Source organism: Patella vulgata, chromosome 1 (assembly GCF_932274485.2).
Source record: "Patella vulgata chromosome 1, xgPatVulg1.2, whole genome shotgun sequence".
NCBI classification, from domain to species: Eukaryota; Metazoa; Mollusca; class Gastropoda; family Patellidae; genus Patella; species Patella vulgata.
In genome coordinates, this window is record NC_065879.2 from 79,356,905 (window position 1) to 79,381,237 (window position 24,333).

At 38.4% G+C, this 24,333-nt stretch overlaps 1 protein-coding gene across 1 annotated transcript in view; it reads left to right on the forward strand.

Annotated features, from left to right (window-relative positions):
• The first annotated feature begins 386 nt into the window (after positions 1-386).
• Positions 387-24,333, forward strand: part of LOC126814131 (centromere-associated protein E) — a 49,117-nt gene continuing 25,170 nt past the window's right edge. Inside the window, exons 1-2 of the mRNA XM_050539193.2 lie at positions 387-667; positions 6,304-7,269. Of these exons, the coding sequence (XP_050395150.1) occupies positions 427-667; positions 6,304-7,269 (1,207 nt within the window). The 5' untranslated portion in view covers positions 387-426. The remainder of the gene's footprint in view (positions 668-6,303; positions 7,270-24,333) is intronic.

Here is a 24,333-nt window from a genome sequence, read left to right on the forward strand (position 1 = left end):
TGTACAGATGGAACATGAGTTGTAATAAAAGTTCCATCTATATATGAGCAATGTTAAAATAATTTCGAACTGTTCTTCAATTTTTTCCGATTTAATACGTATATGGACATTATTCTAATGAGGAAATTATTTCTGAACAAAATAAAGATAGGATGATCAATATTCCATTTTGAGCATTGTTAAAATAATTTTGAACTGTTCTCCAATTTATTTTCAGTCCGGATAGGATATTGTAAAAGAATTTCGATCCGTTGGATTTATTTTCAGCCCTTCTGGGTAGTATTGGTAATTAATCAAGTGACGACCAAGAAATGTCAGATTGTATGAGAACCGTCACCATAATTTCGAACCTTTCTTCATTTTATTTTGTTTTATTTTCAGTCCTTACTGGGTCGAATTGGTAAACAATCAAGCGGTGATCAAGAAATGTCACAGATTACTCGCGATCTGTTTGATAGTGTGGAGAGAGAAAACGATCTCACTGAACAGTTAAAATTTACTGAAGAAGAGACGAAGATGATGAGAAAGAAATTACACGAGTTGGAGGAGGAAAATGAGAGATTAAACGTCCAGTTAAAGAAACTATCGAAAGGTTCATCGAAAGGTTCATCGAAAGCCAGTAAAAAAGAAAGTTCTGATAAACCTAAAATCATCGTTACTGATCCCAGTAAGTTATGTCTTTGGTTTGTCTTCATATATGTTTCCCGATTTGTACTGGGAGCCACGGTGGCTAAGTGGGTAAGACGCTGGCTAGCTAGCCTGGAGGTTGCGGGTTCGCTCCCGGTGTTGGCTGAGGAAGTTCATGGGGATTTCCCGGCGTGATTTGCCATTGTTAGTGGTGCAGGACGGATGGCCTGACAAGGACAGATGTCTAGTCGTTCGAGTGGGACGAAAAACCGAGGTACCGTGTACACATTGGCATGCACGTAAAAGATCCTTATAGCGCTTTCGTCAGGGTAAAATTTAACTCATAGAACACTGAATGGCGTATGCCCGTCTTCATTAGCCCAATTTCATTACGATTTGTGTTGAAAGAAAGACGTTAAACATCATTCTATTTGTCAATATATCTTCACATTATTTCTCCTTGTCAGTTTTAAAGTAATTGTAGTTTATAAAGTTTATGCACGGGCCTGTGAAAGTTAGAAATTAATTTATTTAACTGACTGGAGGTGGCTCACTTTCCCCACTATCTTGGGGTCGATCCCGATGCTAGCCGACAAAGTTCCAATCTGTTTTCCCATTGTCAATATTGCAGGACGGGAGTCGTGGTAAAGCCAATGCTCAATGCGTCTAGTCGTCCCATTGGAACAACAAACCGAGGCCCACATGTATGTGTGCTCGTTGGCGTGCACGCAAAAGAACGTTTGACTGATTAGAGTGAAACGCATCTGTCCGATCAACATTTCCCTCGAAGCATACAATTGATTACATTGACGCTGGTGTAAACGGTATATGCCGTTGTAATTTGAATAAAGGAAAGTTGGGCTTCCATATACGGTTAAATGGGTATATACATTATAGAAATCAAAATTAGAATACTGAACCGATTGATGCTCCATATACGACTACACTGGAGTGGCATTGTCGTAAAAACTAATACATTTGGACAAACAGGTTGATCGTGCATATTGTCGTATAAAATGATAAATTAGGAATACTTATAACGAACGGTTGGTCTTCGTTATATGATTTATCTGGAAGTACCAAATAAATAATTGATTAAGAATTAGAACAGCGAACGGGTTGGTCTTCCACATACAATTTCACTGCTATTGATATACTTTTGTAAATTAGTTTAATGAGCCAAATGACCTTCCATATATTGTTATTGACGTACATGTTGTTCTATTTACAATAATTAGAATAACGAAAGGTTTGGTCTTCCATATACGATTTCACTAGTATTAACAAAGTTTTATAAATTAGAATAATGAGCTAAACACGACAAGGTTATTAAAGGAATTAGAACAAAAGGCTTGGTATTGACGTGCTTCTATAAATTAGAATAATGAGCCAAACTATCTCCCATATATTGTTGTTGTTCTGTTTACATGATAAGATTATTAAAGGAATGTGTTACTTGTTTACAAGTCTATAAAGAGGGAATTGGCTAGAATCTATATATAGAATACTATAACAATATGTGTTAATATAAGAGAGAGAGAGAGAAATGGGGTTTAACGTCCACTCGACACAAACTAGGTCATTTCGGGACTAACATATGGTTTAATTTTATTTCAATAATTCGCTTACGCATAGGGGTCATTAGCAGTGGGAGGAAACCGGAGAAAACCCACGAGGTTGGACAGGCGTGTTAATATAAACAGAGGAACATATTGTATATTGTATAAACATGAGTTATAGCACACAAGTCAGTTTGTTTATTAAATGTAATTTCGTTTATCCAATTTAACCAGTGACTGTAGAAAGCAAAGTCTTTTTTTTAACAATGAGTGCCTGCGGGGTTGGGTGTTTGAGGGGTCTAACGAGTGCGCGTTAGATCATGAGGTATGTCACCAGGTCATCTGGTGCGGTTTCGCACCACATGGTAGTACGTGATAAGTATCTCTAAAAGGAATATCATTATAAAAATAGTCCAATTTCGTACCGTATTTACAAAATAAATGATGCATTGAAGATTTGTCATCGTTCGGCATCCTCTGCACACGGAAATGGAACTGGAATTGGCTTTAACGTTGTACTGGTGTGCATGTGTGCTTGTTTCAAGTTATTTCGATGAAGACATGAGAAAGAAATATTATTATGTTCTGCACGAGGAGGTGATGGTCCAGAAAAGACCCCTCGCCTGAACATGCGCCTGAATTATCCATACTGTTCTTGGATTCAGAGAAAAATGATAAAGATACAGAATGAACTAATCGCTTGATGCAGCGTGAATTCCAAAATTTCTTGTATAAAAAAGGAATAATAAATAAAACCTCCCTTATGAATTAAAAGTAAATTATTTTTCAGGGTGGGCTTTTTTTTAATTCCTAAATGATGTGTGAAATTAGTCATTTATTCATTGATGAAGTATAACAAATGTGTTTGTCATATCATTTCGCTGTTTAAATACCGTAAATTACTTTAAAAATGTACATAGATAATTTAATTAAAACTGTAATACTATCAATCGTGAAGTAAAGAATGAAAGGGGGGTTTAACGTCCTACTGTTCTTCTCCGACTGGGCTAATGAAGACAAGCATACACCAAACAGTGTGCTATGAGCGATATTTTGCCCGGACAGCGTCGCAACGGTCTACTCTTATATCGAATTCTAACTGCCAATGGATCTTTTACATGCACGCCAATTGGTACGCGGGAACTCGGTTTTTCGTCCAATCCGAACAACTAGACAGCTGTACTTGTCAGGCATCGGTTCTGCACCACTGACAAGGGGAAGTCAGGCTTACCCACTTAGCCACCGTGGCTCCCCTCCTATCCATGCGATATAAACTGGATATGGTTAACAACTAGTGCCACTGGCAATCCTTCGCAATGATTTTTTGATGGGCCTCTTTTTAATACGTTGAATTCTAGCTGGGAGATTATCTACCGTTGATATTTTTGTTTTGTTTTCTTATACATATGTAAAGGGGATCACGGTGGCTAAGTGGGTAAGACGCTGGTTCGCTAGCCTGGGGGTCGGTTGTTCGATCCCTGCATTGGCCGAGAATGTTCATCCAGATTTTCCGGCGTGGTTTCCCCTTGTCAGTGATGCAGGACGGAGGGCCTGACAAGGACAGCTGTCTAGTCGTTCGGATGGGATGAAAAACCGAAGTCCCGTGTCATTATTGGAGTGCACGTAAAAGATCCCTTGACACTTGGAATTGGATATATGAATAGGCCGTAGTGCCGCTGTCCGGGCAAAATTTCCCTCATAGCACACTGTATGCCAGTCTTCATTAGCCCAGTTCGGACCAGTAGAACGTTGAACCCCATTTCATTTCATTTCATTTCATTTCATTTACAAATATTAAATAATCAGTATTAGATATTGTCTGATAAATACAAATCACGATCAGTGACTTTATATATTAACAAGGGCAGTAAGTTTCAACCAATTTAATCAATTATCTGTTTTCATAATTAAACGTGGAATAATCAATTTGAGTACAGATTAAGCCTAGATTGTCAGAAAACTGAACCTGACTTCCAGAGATGCTAACAAGAGAATTAAAGGGGCTAAATCGTTATTATTTGGGACCTAGAAATTGACAAAAATGGGTCGCAACGCATATAATAATGTAATATGAATGTATACAAACTGATTTATCACCCAATAATACATTCTACAGTAGATATCGCTTGTGTGATATATTTCATAATCTACTGCGATATCTCCTTTGATTGGTCAGTTGAAGGGGGACTACTTTTTTTTATTTTCAAAAAACAGTTCATTTCTTATTTAAAGTAACTTTTTTTTACTAAAAATGAACTATTGTTATTCAATTGACCTTGATGGAAACACTGGGTCAATATAAAGGACTTTGCAATGGTTGAATTGCTGTCAAAAAATGATGTATCACTACGCCATAATGTTCAGTAAAAGTTAAATCTACAGCAAAGAATTATATTTATCTATTTGTGCACGTAAGAAGGGATTGGGTGATAAATAAAATCTCATACTCGTCTTTTTTGATATCAAAAAAGACTGGTAGGAGATTCTCTATTTACATTCAATCGTTTCTGTTTTTACTGTAATTTCTAATCAGTTATGTTCGGCAAAATACGCCAGAAGTCTCATGTGAAAGGCAATCTTTAGCGTCTGGTTTATTGCGCATGCTCTCCGGATAAGAATATAGCGTCACCATTTGACGTTACTTGTGGAATATATCTAGCCCTGTTCTTTGAGTCCCTTGTTCCAAATGGCGCTGAAACGCATTACTGTACACGATTCGTGTACCAATGGTAAAATGTTTATTTTGTCTTGAATATTGGATATCAGAAGCCCATCTTTTCCCTGTAAGATCACAAGACCAATTTTGATTTGAACTGACAAATAATTCGTGTTTTCAATGTCGAAGATTTTTGATGATATTGAGACTTAGCTACTTTAAAAGAAGAAAATTAAATAATATTTAAAATTTGAATCAAATGACATATAATTAAATTAAAAATAAATTGTTTCTCATTGAATTTTATAAATTTGACTTAAATTGCCTATGATAGTGATTCTAGTATGGGTGACAACATTGAATAAGAAATTAGAGCTGGCCGTTCTCGCCATAGTATTTCAAAAATTGATAATGCAAAATGAATATATTGAAAATTTTATTCAAATTACTTTATTTTGAGAGAAGTTATCAATGGTTGCAGTTTTGACAAGATGTGTACATTGATCGTAACCACCGTACTGGTCATTCAAGTCTTAGCCTCGCTTCTCCATTTTTAAATTACAATCTAATCTACATAAAATCGAACTCATCCGATGGCATCGGGAGTAAATTATGGTCTTATCATGTTAATAAATGTCTATTTCATAATTCATATAACATTTAAGGCACATTTAAGACCTACAATAGACAGATTTAGCTCTTACATGATGCCTGTTTAAGAAAAACGAATTGATATTTAATGACTGAATGAAATGGTGTTTAAGGTCTTACATTTATGCATCTACCAGATCAGTGAAGACAGGCATATTATTATGTCATACAGTGTGCTGTGGGAGAAATTGAAACTGTCAAAGGTTTTTTTGCCTCCACGCCAACGTGTACGCTGGTCTCCGGTTTTCCGTCCCATCCGAACGACTAGGCACTATCCTTGCCAGGACCTCCATCCTGCATCACTGACACGGGGGAACACGCCGGAAAATACCGAGCAACATCGGGATCAAACTCGGTACACAGAAAACAAATACATCTAATATAATACATTACATAGTCAACAAATACATCTAATATAATATTACATAGAAACAAATACATCTAATATACATTACGCAGAAAACAAATACATCTAATATATCTAATATAATACATTAAATAGAAAACAAACACATCTAATTTATAATACATTACATAGACAACAAATACATCTTATATAATACATTACATAGACAACAAATACATCTAATATAATCCATTACATAGACAACAAATACATCTTATATAATACATTACATAGACAACAAATACATCTAATATAATCCATTACATAGACAACAAGTACATCTAATATATTATAAATGTGTACATGTACATACAAATAATACATAGATATGATACATGTATTGTTAAATTGAAAATGAATTGCCGTTTCTTATTTAATTGTTTTAAATTTGAATTACATTTCAGATGATAGTGATTCTAGTATGACAGATGATACTGACACAGAGGACGAATTAAATATCGTAGAAGTCAAACTACAACTTAGTTTACTGGAACAGGAACTGTCCGTGTCACATCGTAAAATCACCGACGTGGAACAGATCAATGAAAACTTACAAACCCAGATTAAGGTTTTAAATGAACAACTCGCCCACAGGGAACAATTGCTGAGCGTTGTTCCGACTCCACCCAGTCCTAATTCGTACTATCTTGACAAGATCAAAGAAATGACAATCGAATGCGACGATCTAAGGTGGAAGATCATAGAAAAAGATCGCGCGATTGAAAGATTGAGCACCCAAGCTCAAGCGAAAGCTCGTGAAGGGAAGTTAAAGAAAGCGCGATCTTTAGACAGCGAACCTCACATTGCGCAGATCGCTGATCTACGTAGACAAATTGATATAGTCTCGCACGAGGCGGAATTATTCAAAGATCGTCTGGCGAGTTCTAGTGCAGAAGCGGAGAAGTTGGCAGAAGAGAACGCGCGTCTTAGATTACTTCAGCGCGTGCCATCAATCCAAGCAGACGATGCTGCTATTGAGAACATAGAATTGCGAGATAAGGGTAAACGCTTAGAGGACGAAAACAAGAATTTACAGGAAAAAATCAAAGTTCTGACGGATAATTTACAAACTTTGACGCGGACTCCTCGTTCCCCGACAACAGAAAATCCTCCTTCGCCATCAATAGCAGACGGCATCTATGGGTCACGTGACCTCCAGAAACAACTTGAACGAATTTTGGAAGAAAACAAAAGTTTACGTGAAAAAATGGCAGACTTAAAACAACAACAAAGTACGGCTCAGGTGGACTCGAGCTCGAAAACTAAGGATGATTCTGCTATGGATAAAACTGTCGCCGCCGATACAACGGCGGCATCGGATTCTAGAGATCACTTAATGGAGACTATCCTCGACCTTGAAGACGAGATCGGTGAGTCCTTAACTTTTATAATTTTTAAAAAATTTTTTATATTTTTAGAAATTTGGATTAATAACTCTTTGGGCATGTGGAACTAATGTCGGTCATCCATATAACAAACTAAGCAACGTATGTTAAGGCATACATTTTTTTTATTATTTACATGTACATTAGGATAGGTCTACTAATTCTGATGAAATAGTTATAGGAAAGAAGTGTGTCTATTGACGCGGTGATTTAAATGGATGGATAGAATAATTTGATATGGGCAGAGAGGTCGGTCCTTTCTTGCCAAGGGTGGTGGTCCAGGGGGACTGACAAACAAAGGGTTTGGGCGGGAGGAATTGAAATATTGGTCTTATGTTGATAACCAATATGTCGATATAAACATGCCATAGTGGGTAAAGACAATTGCTACACGGCTTTTGACCAAAATCGCGATTGGGTCATTTCGGGACTAACATATGGTTCAAATGTATTTCAATAATTCACTTGTGCATAGGGGTCTTTGGCAATAGGGGGGGGGGGGACCCGGAGAAAACCTACGAGGTTGGTCAGACGACCCTACTCCTCGTCACGTAAAACAACGCCACTTGACTCCATGACAGATCTAGAGCCCAAGCGTTAGACCATTCGTTTTTGGTAAAGTATGAAACAAGATGAAAACAATTCCCACGTCCCCTTCCTGAACTTTATTGTATATCAGCATGGTGGCTAGGCGTTGCCAATGACAAATAGGAACTGGGAGTTAACATTCTAGAAGGTATTTTTTATGATCACCCAAGAATTCGAACCACCGAATATTTTCGCTGTACGTCCAGTGTCATAAGACAACACTACCACGGTCAACGCGACAGCACTTCCGTCACAAAGGGTTTTAACGTCAAACGGGTTAATGGATGCAGACAAACGAGGTGTTTTGTGGCGTACTCTTATTTCGATTTTCAACGATAAGGGGTTCCTTAAAGTGCTCTGAATGATTTCCCTTACCAGCCGAATGGTTAAGGCATGCACGGTGCATCAAAAAGTCTATCATTGAGTCAAGTGACGTGATTTCAATTCTCCGCTTGCACGTGACAAGGTGTAGGGTCGCCTGTCCAACGTCGAGGGTTTTCTCCGGGTCCTCCGGTTTCCCCCAACTGCTAAAGACCCCTACGCGCAAGCGAATTAATGAAATGAAATTGGATCACATGACGTAGTTTGTGTTGAGTGGACGTTAAACCCCATCTCTCTCTCTCTCTCTCTTTCTCTATCTCTCTCTCCTTACCAGTTACCAGTCTCTATAGGAGGATAACCCGGAAAATCTCGAGAAACGCTGTCGACAAACGCCCGAATCGAATGAGGGAGCCGCGCGGTGGCTAAGTGAGTAAGACGCTGGCTCGCTAGCCTGGAGGTCGCGGGTTCGCTCCCAGTGTTGGCCGAGAAGATTCATCTGGAGTTTTCGGCGTGGTTTCCCCTTTCCAGTGATGCAGGAGGGAGGGCCTGACAAGGGCAGCTGTCTAGTCCTTCGGATAGTACGAAAAACCGAGGTCCCGTGTACAAATTGGCGTGCACGTAAAAGATCCCTTTGTACTTGGAATTTGATTTTAGAGTAGACCGGGCAAAATTCCCTCATAACACACTTTATGGCGTATGCTCTTCTATATTATCCCAGTCGGAGCAGAACTATGGGACGTTAAAGCCCATTTCATTTCATCTATTGACCCGGCAGCAAGACCTCATGACTCCCGAATCGCACGGATATATAACTCTAAAAATGTATATTTGCATGCACATATGTTAAAATGATGAGAATTGCATAAATGAATAAACAAGATGAATACAATGTGGTTCTGTGGAATGGGGTTATCGCCATGTTGGATCAAAAAAATATTTGTTATTTGAGTATTACGAAACTAATCGAAAGCACAAAGGTATAAATCAAGCATGCGGTAATATAAATAACATGTGCTGTATAATGCACGTGTTTGTGTGTAGAAACGGGAAATTGATCAAAGGTTTGTTTGTTTGTTTATTCGTTCGGGTGTTAGTACAAAGAGACGATACATCATTTACACATCATTTATGACGTCAGTAAAATAAGCAGGTAGGACGATTCGAAAATATATTTAAGAAAAAATACGACTTGTTACGTGAACAAACATGTCTCGTGTGTTTGTTTTAATCGTAGCTAAAAGTAAAAAATTAAAGAGCAAACGCCTTTGTACGACAAACATGGTTGTTCTAATCATTATAGTTGAACTTATAAAAAGAGCAAACGCTTTTAAAAAACTAACGGTAACATTTATTTGAATTTCAGATAAACTGCTTAAAAATGATGCGATTTATGTGTTTCAAAATAGCGCGCAGACACTACTATAATATGTCACATATTTGCCCGTGTTGTCTTGCATGCTTGCTATATTAAGTCAGATATAAACACGATCTGCCACTGATCTTGCTATTTTACTGATTGGCATCCTATACTATTCTGCACAAACCCGGGCTAATGAAGACGGGCATACGCCACGCTAAGAGGGAAATTTTACTCGGGCGGTGGCGTATTCAACTGCTCTTCGTCATAATCCAACTTTCAGAGGAGCCACGGTGGCTCAGTGAGTAAGGCTTTTGCTCGCTAACCTGGAGGTCCCGAGTTCGATCCCTGCGTTGGCCGAGAAAGTTCATCTATTTTCCGGCGTGGTTCCTCCTTGTCAGTATTGCAGGACAACGTATAGTCGTACGGATGGGACCAAAAAGGGAGGTCCCGCGTACACATTGGTGTGTACGTAAAAGATCCCATGACGGTTGGAATTTGATATAAGAGTAGGCCTTAGTGCCGTTGTCCAGGCAAAATTTCCCTCATAGCACTATGTATGGCGTACGTCCATCTTCATTAGAACAGTAGGATTTTAAACCCCGTTTCATTTCATTTCTAACTTTCAGTAATTGTTCTTTTTCTTGGGAGCAAACTCGTACACTTAAAATAAGGCAATGCATATATATATATATAATGTGCATACTGCATAACATGAATTGAAAGGAATCGGGTTTTACGTTCTACTTTACTGTCTGCGCCATCTGGGCTAATGAATACGTACGGACATTAGCAATGCTGTGTGATATGACGGAAATTTTGCCTGGACAGCGATACTACGGCCATGTCTTTTTTCGAATTCCTACTGTCAAGGGTGCAATTACGTGCAAGCCAATGTGTATACTGGACCTCAGTTTTCGTTCCACCCGAACGACTAGACACTAATCCTTTATGGACCCTCGTTCCTGTACCACTGACATGGGGAAACTACGCCGGAAAAAATCCGAGTAACTTCTCCGGAAAATTCCGAGTAACTTTCTGGGTCAACACCTTGAACATACCCGGGACCTCCTGGTAAGCGAGGCAGCGGGTTACTCACTGTGCAACCGCAGTTCCATCTCTTGAAATTAATAAGGCAACCCGAGTATCAAAGTTTGTGTATATACAGATGTAAGGTGTATAGTAAAACATGAATTAAGATATAAATATTATATACCGTATCTCTTTTATCTATAAAACTGAACATAAAATACATGTTATATAGATAAGAGACTTCCAGTGTTGCCATTTACTGTTAAACCCCACTATGTCGAACTCCAAAGATCTACGGATTTTTGTTGAGAAAAACAAGGTTCGAGTAAAACATTCTAGTTTTGAGAACAAACTTGACAATATAAAACAGCTAAGTACAAGTAATCGCAGTGTTTCGTTTGATTAGAGCAAATCCCACTTAACACTGCTGTAAAGGAAGCAAATTTCTGTTCCAACTTATGAGTGGTCAATAGTCCGATTAACAACCAATAGCTAACCGCGTAACAGTATCATTACGCTTTAAACAGGGCTCCAAATTGGAACAAACATGTTTACATAACGATTTTATTAAGCCCAATTAACCAGTGCATAACAGTATATTGCAGAAAAACTAATTGCTTGACAAACGAGGCTCTCAAAACGAATACAATGTAAACAATACTCTTTGGTGACGAACAATACGTTCGCCGTAATACCATAAATCACTGTCCAAAATTTTATGGAAGACCCCATATTAAACGAAGGGCTGTCATGTTGCTGTACTTGGGATAGATTTGACTGCACCGAAAGAATACACACACCGCCTCAAAAGCTCAAGTATCAGAAGCCAATCCAGCAATGTCCAGAGAGGGATTTCTCGGGCCATTGCTTCAGGAATATGAGAAAAAGTAAGCAAATTGTACTTCATGTACGACACACGACAGTGCTTATAGCTTTGCTTATTCGGTCTATGGAAGTAATAGATCTGATGATCATTTTATGCTTTGTTTTTAACCAACAGCATAAGTTGAACAAATCTGGGTGGTAAATCCCATCACTGAACAAAAGGTAAAGTCCTTACTATGGTATGATAACAAAAAACATACCGAAACGATGTATTAAACATCACGAAATATAAATAATTTACGAACAAACTGGTGTAACATATCATACACTCGCTTTTTAGTTGAAGAAATGATCTAATTTGTGTTGAGTGTACGTTAAACCACATTCCCCCGCCCCCACCACTGCGCAAGAGTTGCAGTCCTTAATGTGGTATGATAAAAAGACACGAAAATATAACGAAACGAAGTATTATCGATTTGTGTTACTAAACATCATAGAATATAACTAATTTACGAACGAGCTGTTGTATTATATCATACATTCGTTAATTAGTTGAAGATATTTTCACTATGACAATATGTTTGTACGTAGAAATGTGCCTAATTAGGCTACCCACACCTTTGCTAACTCCATGCCTGTTTCGAATTAGTCGGGTATTTTCTCAAACCACGATAGAAGTCTTAGATGTTATAGTATACATTCAATAGTCATTATACCAATATTTGTAACTGTCGTTTGTCTGTCTGTCAGACCGGGGAGTAACATAGGCTAGGTAGCGTTGGCCTATGGCTTTCGGCTATCCGCTAGTAGTATTATAATAGTTAATTACTTTGAATATTAGCTTGATAACGTTGAGAGAATACTCTTCTAAACGTCTCCCAAAATAAATAGTAGCTGTTTTCCATCAATAAGTGTTTTAGTTTATTGCTCTATCCAGTTACTAAATACCTCTCAAAGATCAGTCTGAATGTATGTTCATTTAAATGTAACATTAAATGCAGTTGTGTTTAACTACTGCACTCTATTACATGTGGGGGTTGGATGGCCGAATGGTTAGCGTGTGCGCGCTGCATCATAAGATCTGTCATTGAGTCAACTGGCGTGGTTTCGATCAGATCTGTAACTAGGGGGGCGTATCCCCTGCAAAATTTTCGACCATAAAAAAAATAGATATACATTGTCCATCAATTTTACAGCACTCCTGAGAGACCCCCCCCCCCCCTCGCTGCTCTGAGCTAGTTACGGCCCTGGTTTCAATTCCACGGTTGTACGTGACAAGGAATAGGGTCGCCTGTCCAACCTCGTGGGTTTTCTCCAGGTTCTCCAGTTTCTTCCCACGGCTAAAGACCCCTACGCGCAAGCGTATTATTGAAATAGAATTGAACCATATGTTAGTCCCAAATTGACCTAGTTTGTGTCGAATAAACGTTAAACCCCATTTCTCTCCCTCTCTCTATTACATGTAATATGTGGTTTGATTAATATGTACCGAAAAACGTGTCTAATTTAACCATCTACACCTTTGCTTACCCTGTGTTTGTATCTGAGAAATCTAGGTTGACGTCTATAAGCCCACTTGTTTGTTTTGTCAAACCATGATGGCGACCATAGATTTGTTGGTCCCAGAGGAAGATTGTGTTGAGCTCGAAAATGGTGATTTTACGTGGAAGCGTGTCTATGTAAATTTATTGAACAATTAGCAGTTATTTAAGATTGAATAGAGTTGTTTATCTATAAAAGGAATTTGTTAGTACCAGAAACATTTTCACTCCACTTCCTGGCGTATTGACAAATGACGTCACAGTGGAGACAAACTCCCGACTGAAAAGTTTTTAAATTTTTTTGTTTCGACCATAACCTCGGTTTGAGATTCGACTACGAAATAAACACATCTGTGATAAACATTAGCTACCATCACGACAGTGTACTTACGTAGTTGGACGCCCAGTACCAACAGTGGCAATGTGTTGTGTCATCTTTCAGACGTCACCGCGGTCTGCTTACGTGACGGGATGATAATGTTCGAACGTATACACCAGGGTAACGCGCGTCCATGTGCGACAGACTTAACACGCAAGGCATTCAGACTTATTGTGAGTTTGTTATAATCACCAACCTTCCATCACATTTGAAAATAAATAGTGTCTAGATACTTGAGATAATATTTAACTTAACACCGCAATAGTTGATAAACTGAACTGAATAATCGAGGTAATATTTACTCTAAAACATGAATAGTTGATAATCTGAACTCGGGTTAAAGATGCTCATATTGACAACACTCACGAGAATGGAATTTGGTCGGCAGATGGATGAAACCCATACAAATACCATTTATTATTTGGGGCAATGATAGCGCACAATGTCAGACTCCTTTGTAAATTGTATCGACACGATCATTCTGCACACCGAGAACTATATACTTTGAGAATAGATCTCTGCCCTGAATAGTCGCCATAGTAAAAGATCCGTATACTATTTGATAACATGTTTCAAATCCGTTTCAAATCTTTTATACACACAAAGACTACAAAACCATCTTCGATTTAATTTTAATTAAAAATGGAAGCAGAATAAATGAAATGGGGTTTAACGTCCTATTGTTCTGCTCCTAAACTGGGCTAATGAAGACGGGGAAGCAGAATAAACAGTTCTCAAAATCTTCGAGGTATACTTAGTGTTTTCGACTAAAATCGGCGAATAATGTCGGCCATTTAGTTTCGTGTCTGTTTTCAAGTGGAGCTAATTGTAGACAGCGTAACTTCTGTATGCGGGGGGGGGGGGGGGTAAAAAGGGACATGGTATGTTATAAATTAAATGATATAAAATAATAACAATGCCTATATCCAGTGACCAACTAACTTCTATAGTGTAGGATAATGGCAGAACAACTCTGTATAAAAATGTATTTATCTTGGCAGCTACTGAACCGATTTAGTTCTTTAATTTTTTAACAACTGGGTATTAAATCGTTATAAACAAAGAATGTAGGATGCCGACAGGGCTTTATTTATCTCGGCACCTACTGAACGGATTTTCGTCCTTAGTTGTATAAAAATGTATTTATCTCGGCAACTACTGAACCGATTGTCGTCTTTAGTTCTTTAGAAACCGCGTATTACTCGATTAAATTGAAATAAACAAAGAAATCTTGTGCTTTTTTAAAAAAAAACAAAAAAAACACCCTTTTCGTCTGAATATAGAATACGGGGCTTAACTTCGTAGTATAGAAATGTATTTATCTCGGCAGCCACTGAACCGATTTTGATCTTTAGTGTTTTAGTAATTGAGCATTAAATCGAAATCAACAAAGTAATCTAATACATAACGCGCCTAAAATAGAGCGGGTATATTATAGGAATAGTCAGTGAGTAGGAATTTATGATGTAGACATACATAGATATTTATTACTTATATAAACATGATGGATGTATATCATAAACATGTTGTATGTATATCATTCTCCATTAATACACAGTTTAACAGAGAGAGAGAGAGAGAGAAAGAGAGAGAGAGAGAGAGTTGATCTATATTTCGTATAACATTACATTAGGGGAGAGGTTTTTTATTGTTAGGTATACACAGTGCAACTTTGTTTCCTAACACAAATGTAGGAAGGGGGGGGGGCATTTATTCACTTGTGTGAAAGCCACAGTGACTCACTGAGTAAGACTCTTGCTCGCTACCCTAGAGATCCCGTTTTCGATCCCATTGGCCGAGATAGTCCATCGGGATTTTCCAGCTTGGCCCCCGCTTGTCAGTCTTGCGGAACCGAGTCTAGCGAGGGACAATGTCTAGTTGTTCGGGTGGGGCAAAAATCGAGGCCCTGTGCACATAAAATAACTCTTGGCAGTTGGAATTCAAAATATGAGTAAGCAGTAGCGCCGCTGTCCGGACAAAATTTCCTTCACAGCCATTTCATTTCCTATTAGTATTGATATCGTATACGACTCCGATTATGTATTACATAAAAGTAGGTTGTAACCCATTGATTGTATAACCCTTTAGATACATTTATATCACTTCATTACACTTCTGATTTCGGCGGATTATTCTTCGCTTTGTTGACATTTGATATATGTTCTATATACATAGCGGGATGGCACTGTATCTGTAAAAAATCTAAGTAGGTACATATGTATGATTACAGTAATGACTAACATACCAACCTATAGATTGCTCTATTGAACTACTTAGATGTACAACAAGTAGTAACTCAATACCTAATACTTTACTAACTTAAAGAAATGAGGTCAACATTCAGTCTGGCACCTTGAAGTTTAGAGCTGACGCTGTTAATATTTGGGGAATTCAGAATAACTAAAAATGGTGTTTGGGATAATAATCATATTAGTGTAACATTCTACTATCTCTACATCATGGTTATATCAAAAAGTCTGTTACTGAGTCAAGTAACGTGGTTTCGATTTTCCGCTTGTACGTGAGTAGGATTGTTTGTGCAACCCCCTGGGTTTTCTGTGGGTCCCCCAGTTTCCTTCCAATGCTAAAGACCCCTACGAGCAAGCGAATTATGGATTGAAATAAAATTGAACAATGTGTTAGTCCCGAAATGACCTAGTTTGTGTCGAGTGGACGTTAACCCCCCTTCTCTCTCTCTCCATCTCTCTCTCTCTCTCCCTGGGGTGGGTTAACGTCCTACTTTCCTAATACTCACGTCAGACTGTGGTGGCGTTCTTACTGCGCTGCTACTGCGACGAAAATGGTCTTAGAGCGCGTCAAGATCACCATAAGCGTGGTAAAAGCGTGGTGGAAACGTCAGGTATCGTGCTTTGGTCTCCATTGTCGCCATTGATTGCCGAGTCACGGCGTTTATTTGAGCATGTTCAAAACAAATGCCAAGGTTCTGCGATCTGACCTGGAAAGCTGTGAGAACGCGGCTCTTTCAAGTTTGTAATTTTTTGGGACTTTTTCTCGCATTGTGCAGTTCACGTTTGCCGGCGACCTTGTGCATTTTCTGGTCGCCGTTCGGTCGCAGCAGCGCTGTAAGGACGCCACCCCCGGCCTGACGGGGATATAATAAAGACGGGCACATGCCATACATCCACGTCTCCATATTAACCCAATCGGGACAGAACAGCAGGAAGTTAAAGGACCTAAGTCCGTAACTCAAAATCCTCCCAAATCTTCGACATCGAAAACACGAATTATTGGTCAATTTAAATCAACATTGATGATGTAAACTTACCGGGAAAAGATGAGCTTCTGATATCCGATATTTAAGATGAAATAATTTTTTTAACATTGGTACACGAATCGTGTACCATAATGCGCTTCAGCCCCAGTTGTATTGAGAGACTCGAGGGACGAGGCTAGACACATTGCACCAAATCAAATGGAGTTATGTAGACTAGAATAACTAGACGCTAGAAATTTGCACTCGATTGAGATTGCTGACTTATTTCGCCGAACATAACTGATTTGAAATTGGAGTAAAAACGGAAACCATTAAATGTAAATCAGTTTATATACATTCATATTACAATATTATATGCGTTGCGACCCACTTTTGTGAATTTCTAGGTCCCAAATGTTAGCGATTTAGCTCCTTTAAACATCATTTCATTTTATGTCCCGCTCATATTAAACATACATTATGCAAGAGCTAAATATGCCAATTGCAGGTCTTTCTTTAGGTCTGAAATGTTATCTAAATTATTAATTAGATATTAATTAACTTATCCAGACCATAATCAACTCTCGATGGCATCCCTAGCCTGTGTTATTTTTACTGGATTAGAACCAGGTCTCCTGCTTCTGATTAAAACAAAGAATGGATAACCGTGATTATGTTTCTTATCGTACCGACTTTAGTAATGATGATCGAGGCTAGGCCCAAACTACAATCGCTAAATACTCGGTTCAGGGAGGATCAATTTGACTGAAATTTTCAGCAAATTCCCTTTACATTATCTAGTTTTTTTTAACTATTATTGTGAAAACTACCAGGCCCCGAGTTCCCAAAGCATTCTCAGACTTAAGTTAAGAATTTACTCAACTTTCAATCACTATTTATGAGAAATATCTTTGATCCATTAAAACAACAAAACATTTATAAACGGCTATATTTTAGTTAAAATAAGGAGAACAATTTTGAGTAAATTCTTAACTTAAGTCTGAGAATGCTTTGTGAACTCGAGGTCAGCTCTTTATCTAATCTCCCATAATGTATCTTTAATGATAGTCTGACAAACTCCGATAAAGATTTCAATCTTTTTATTGGCCCAGTTACTTCTATCCAATCTTACCTTGCGAATCCAACAACCTACCCATATATTTCATTTTGCCCTGATGAATGAGTCCATATTTTTGTAATTTATACCAATGAACGATAGCTGACATGGAGTCAAATTCAAAGATGGAGTCTGATGAAGCGCCACCTGCCGAGCTTTAGCCGTCATGCCGTGGTTAAGACTGTGAATTAAATGTATAGGATTGTTATTTTTAGATGTTTAACTACTGATAATATAAAGTAAACATGACAACAACAGGTGATATGAAATAAAAATAAAAACCTTGAAAAAACATAATACAAAATATACCGTAGTATTTCTTATTAATACCCACCAGGCCTAGTATCATGAAATAAATATCACCGAGAAACACACAAAATTACAATACAATTGCTAGTTTAGGGATTGTCATATGAAATAAAAATTCAAACCTTGAAAAAATAATACAATATTTAGTATAGGTGTCCATCAACCGGTTCTCTGTCCCGAGTATGATTCAGCAAGTATGATTCCCACGTGACTCGGGATTTTCCAGAGTGGTTTCCCCTTGTCAGTGGTGCCGGATGGAGGGCTTCGCAAGGAACAGCGTCTAGACAATCAGACGGTACGAAAATCTGGTGCAGAAAAGTAAGACGTTAAACCCCTCCCTATTTCCACGAACACCCCCATCCCACGCCCACCCTCATCCAAACTTACTTCCGACCAAATCTTATCCTCCTCCCTCCCACTTTCCACATCCACCCAACCATCACTTCCACACTTAAAAATCCCTAGAACACTCCCATTCCACGCCCACCCTCATCCAAACTTACTTCCAACCAAATCTCCCCCCCACCTTTCACATCCACCCAACCATCACTTCCAGTCCATGTATGTCTTAATGTCCCACTAGCCAATCCCACACCCAACCCCTTCCCATTTTCACTTCGAATCCACGACCACACCTACTTCCATTCCTAGTCCACTCCACTTATAGATTGACGATATTCAATTTCTATGTACATTTTTAAAGTAATTTACGGTATTTAAACAGTGAAATGAATGACAAACACATTTGTTATATTTCGTCAATGAATAAATGGCTAATTTCACACACCATTTAGGAATAAAAAAAAGTTCACCTTAAAAAATTATTTACTTTTAATTGAATAGGGAGGTTGTATTTATTATTCCTTTTTTATGCAATTTTGGAATTCACGCTGCATCAAGCCATTGGTTCCTTCTGTATCTTTATCATTTGTCTCTGAATCCAAGAACAGTTTGGGTAATTCAGGCGCAACTCCAGGCCGTATTTCATTCTCATGCCTTCATCGAAATAATGTCGAACAAATAAACGTGCCTAGCATTGCAGTCGTTTTGACTTCACTCCACTCAAATCCTATACGTGTATGCCACCTCGCTGGTCACATTCTTGATCCCCGAGTCAAAACATCGAACAGTTTTCCCTATATATGAACTTGTCTGTGAGTAATCCCCCTTTAAATCTCTTCAAATGAGGATTATCACAAACGAATGAAACATTAACGTGATAGTTTTCTTCTCTATCAGGTCTACGCTTATGTCAAAATATAACTGTCAAGAATTTTTTACGTCCACGCCAATGTGTACACGGGACCTCGGTTTATTTATCCGAACGACTGGACGCCGTTCTTCGCACCACCCGACAGGGGAGAATCACGTCACCCAGGAATCGAACGCGGGACCTCCAGGGTAGCAAGTTAGCGCCTTAATCCCCGAGTCACTCTTACAAAGTAATACCCCCATCAGACCGGGTTGGCGTCCTTACTGCGCTGCTACCGCGACGGAAAATGGTCCCAGAGCGCGTTAAGATCGCGTTACGATCGCCATAAGCGTGCTAAAGGATGCTGGAAACGCCAGATATCGTGTTGTGGTCTCCATGGTCGCCAAAGATCGCCGAGTCACGGCGTTTGTTTTGAGCATCTTCAAAACAAACTCCAAAGTTCTGCGATCTGACCTGGAAAGCTGTGAGAACGCGACTTTTTTCAAGTTTGTAATTTTTGAGGAAATTTTCTCGCGTTGTGTTCACGTTTTCCGGCAACCTTGTGCATTTTCTGGTCGCCGTACGGTCGCAGCAGCGCAGTAAGGATGCCACCACGGTCTGACGGGGGCATAATACATGTGATTAATTCTGATCAATATCAAATTCAATATCAAAATAACCTTGGAGTCCATAAGTGTCCTTGACATTCATTAAACCGTTGAAAAACGTCTATATCTCAATAATGATTTGACCGATTTGTCTCAAACTTAGCATGTGATCTAATATGAACCATGTAATATGGATCTGCGATTCTAAATGACAAACAAACATCATAGAGTGTTGATGAACTTTATTTTCAGGTGTCATGTATATACCTATATGCCACACAGGTTACTCATACACCATAGTCGCTCTATGCGTAACCTGTGGACAATGTTGTCTTGTCACAATTGTAAGGAATACAATTACTGCTTATTAAACATCATCTGGACCCTGTTTCTCGAAATCTCAACTAAAGATAAAATTCAAATTTTAGTAGATACTTCAATTTTGATTGGCTAAGCACTAAAATCAATCTAATATTATCCAATCAAATTATTAAAATTTGGATTTTATCTTAGTTAAAATTTCGTGAAACAGGCCCCTGGGCAATATATTACAAACCCGTCAACTCGACAATTATTTTCATTTACAGATCAAGATAGTGCTAGTGGCAGTTATTTGTTACATATTTTGTATTTTTTGCTGTGGAATATCTGTTTCTATAAATAGTCACCACGTGTAAACAATTAGCCAGAATAGAGTAGTTTAATAATTACAATAAGTGACGCTAATTGCCAGCATGTTATAGTCCAAGTACATCTGGTAATAAACATTGATAAACAAAATAGATAAAATACTCCGGTTAGCGTGGGAGGGATGGGGGAAATGAAACGGGGTTTAACGTCCTACTGTTCTGCTCCTAACCTGGGCTAATGAAGACGGGCATACGTCATACAGTGTGCTATGAGGAAAATTTTGCCCGGGCAGCGGCGCTACGCCTACTCTTATATCGAATTCCAACTGCCAAGGGATATTTTACGTGCACGCCAATGTGTACACGGGACCTCGGTTTTTCGTCCCATCCGAACGACTAGACAGCTGTCCTTGTCAGGCACTCCGTCCTGCATCACTGACATGGGGGAAACCACGCCGGAAAATGTGGATGAACTTTCTCGGCCAATGCAGGGATCGAACACACGACCTCCAGGCTAGCGAGCCAGCGTCTTACCCACTTAGCCATGTGATCCCCCAGGGATGGGGGAGACCAACCCAAATAACATTTTAGCCCCAAAATATCTAAGCAAAGTTTACGTCGTGACGATGCCTTCCCACTGTAAATAAGTGTTGTCCGTTAAAGGGGCATTATGGAAGTTTGGATACAGAGTTGGCAGTTCTCACTATACTAGTTTAAAACTAGATAATGTTAAGGGAATATGCTGAAAATTTCAGTCAAATTGCTTCACACTGAACCTATATTTTTACGTGTGAATTTTAGACCTAGCCTCGATTATAATTACTAAAGTCGGTACGATAAATCCAATATTTTTTTATTAAATCATAAATGAGCGTTGAACAGCAAATCGGATTCAAATCCAGTGAAACTCCGACACACAAGATGGTATCGAGAGTTGATTAAGGTCTTTTCATGTTAATAAATGTCTAATGAATAGTTTATATAATATTTCAGGCCAAAAGAAAGACCTGCAATACGCAGATTTAGCTCTTGTATGTTTTTTAATCGATGTGCTATCGTCCAATGACCAGGATCAAGGTGGCTAGGTGGGCAAGACGCTGGCTCGCTAGCCTGGAGGTCGGGTGTTCGATCCCTGCATTGCCGAGAAAGTTCATCCAGATTTTCCGGCGTGGTTCCCCCTTGTCAGTGATGCAAGACGGAGGGCCTGACAAGGACAGCTGTCTAGTCCCGTGTATACATTGGAATGCACGTAAAAGATCCCTTGGCAGTTGGAATTCGATATAAGAGTAGGCTTTTTTGCCTCTGCCCGGGCAAAATTTCCCTCATAGCACACTAGAGGACGGAGCCTTGGCCCTTTTCTTTAAAGGGCCAATCTCCGTTATTTTTTGGAGAAAAAAATGCTTAATTTTGTGTTAGAATCTCTTAAAGTCTTCCACAGCATGTATGGACTATCCAATCTTCTGACTATTGTCCTTACTTCCCGGTATTTGAACTATCGAACCCCCCCGACCACATCACTATACCCGTCGTAAATTCTAGATTTCGTATGTTTTGAAATTTCCTGAACACGTTAACTAACTGTCTTTGCCGTAAAAGCAGCATGATATATAGTAGGTTGCAAATAAGCTTGGTGGAGCCGATTGCAACACTAATTATCATTTTGCTATCAATGCACCTGCGCATTAAGACAATTAGCTTTAATAACCCCCCCTCACATTTCAGGAAATCTGGATCCTGTCAAATACAGACTATAGCGCACATGTCAGCGTCAAGTCAGAGTCAGGTCGCTTGACGGAAAGGTGGAAAGGAATGAATGCATGAAATAGGGTTTAACGTCCTACTTTTTTGCACCAACCGGGATGGGGCAATAATTACTCTTCCCTACGTTACACGCATGTGTAAATATATATGTTACTCTCAAAATAACACGTATCATCTTGGCGTTAAATTCCTTCTATTTCTTTTTTTAAATTGGGTTAAAAATCATTCTAAGTGTCATTGAACTTGAGTTATATGAAATTATTAGAGGTTAATTGGTGTTAAGTAAAAAGAAAGTAGCGAATTACATAATGCTAATTATGGAATTGGTTTGACCCCTTCAACACAAATTACCATAGGATAATAACATGTAATCTCAAACCAAGAACAGCAGTCGTGATTCCTTTAAAAATTCCAGGTTCTTAATATTTACTCACTTGGATTTTCAGCTCTTCTAGAGTTGGTCCGTAGATTTCAGAGGTAGCTAAATACAAATATCTTCACTACGGCTCCTTTAATCAGAAACCATCGTCAAACCTTGTCAAATCTTGTTCCCCGAGAAATGGTCACGGATCTGGTCGTTTTGACCCGACTATTGAAGTAGTTTATTGTTATTTATGAAACTGATCAGCCGTAAATATCACTGATAGGGATGACATCGGGACGAGTTAATTAGCTCACAAAATTAACTTCTAAAACAATTTCATTAAATTATTAATAACAATAATAATGGTTTTTTGAAGTATATCTGGATAGAAAAATATTAGTGTGAATGGGTATATAAAATAGAGTGCGGAGGAGTAAAATGAGTAAAAGGCGTCAATGACGCCATTACCAGTTTGTATTACTACATCCTATGTAAACAACGCACGTGTTGTCGGCGCCGTATGATGTGACGTCACATTTAAAACTTTACTAGGCGTGGCCTTAAAGGTCTGTTCTATTTAATCTTTGAGTGACATTTAGCGATCGGGAAACACATTAATAGAACAAAGTTTTTATGGAATACAATAACTAGTTTTATTCTAAAAGCGCGACGTTTCGACAAGTATCCTCTTATCGTTTGGTGAGCTAGTGATTGTATCCCGTAAAAATTGTGTTCTATTAATGTGTTTCCCGATCGCTAAATGCCACAGTTTCTATGGGATACAATTATTAGTTTTATTCTAAAAGCGCGACGCTTCGACAAGTATCCTCTTATCGTTTGGTTTAGTTTAAACATATTTTATTGACAAATATCAAAAGGATTGAGCACAAGTTTCAAAAACTTAGAAAAGCCCTTTCTAGTGATTGTATCCCGTAAAAATTGTGTTCTATTAATGTGTTTCTCGGTGCTAAATGCCACAGTTTCTATGGGATACAATCATTAGTTTTATTCTAAAAGCCTGATGTTTCGACAAGTGTCCTTTTATCGTTGTATCCCATAAAAACTGTGTTCTATATTAATCTGTTATATTGTTCATTGGTTAAAGCTGAACTCCGGTTACAAAACTACAGAAATAATTAAATAAAAAAAATTACCGCCCTACATAATCGCCATACTTGTTTTCAATTTGTAGAATAAGCATAGCGATTGTACGGCGTACGAAAACAGTAGCAGGCCACGCCCACATCAAGTATTATACTGGATGTGGGCGTGGCCTGCTTCTGTTTTCAGAAGATTTTCGCATTACCACCGTTATACAATTGGGTTGTTAATAAGATGTATAACCTAGAATAACATCTGCTGTCTTTATTAACTTCGTCTTCACCATAAATATATTACACAACCTTTCTCTCTGTGTATAACAGTTTATATCTCATAAAACTAGTTAATTCAGACTTATACAATAACTAATGTTCCTTTATTCTGAAAAACAGATAGACTATATAAATACTTGTTGTAAAATCCATTAAGGGTAGAGGTATACTACATCAACGAGTTAATCGTTATAAATGTAATTTTACACATTTTGGATACAGGTTTAAGGAGTTAGAGATACAGTATGGGAGATTAGATAAAGAGCTGGCAGTTCTCACTATAATAGTTAAAACAAGATAACGTAAAGCGAATTTGCTGAAATTGATCCACTCTGAACCGAGATTTTAGCGATTGAATTTTCGGCCTAGCCTCGATCATCATTACTAAAGTCGATACGATAAAAAAAACATAGTCTCGATTATCCATTTCATGATTTAA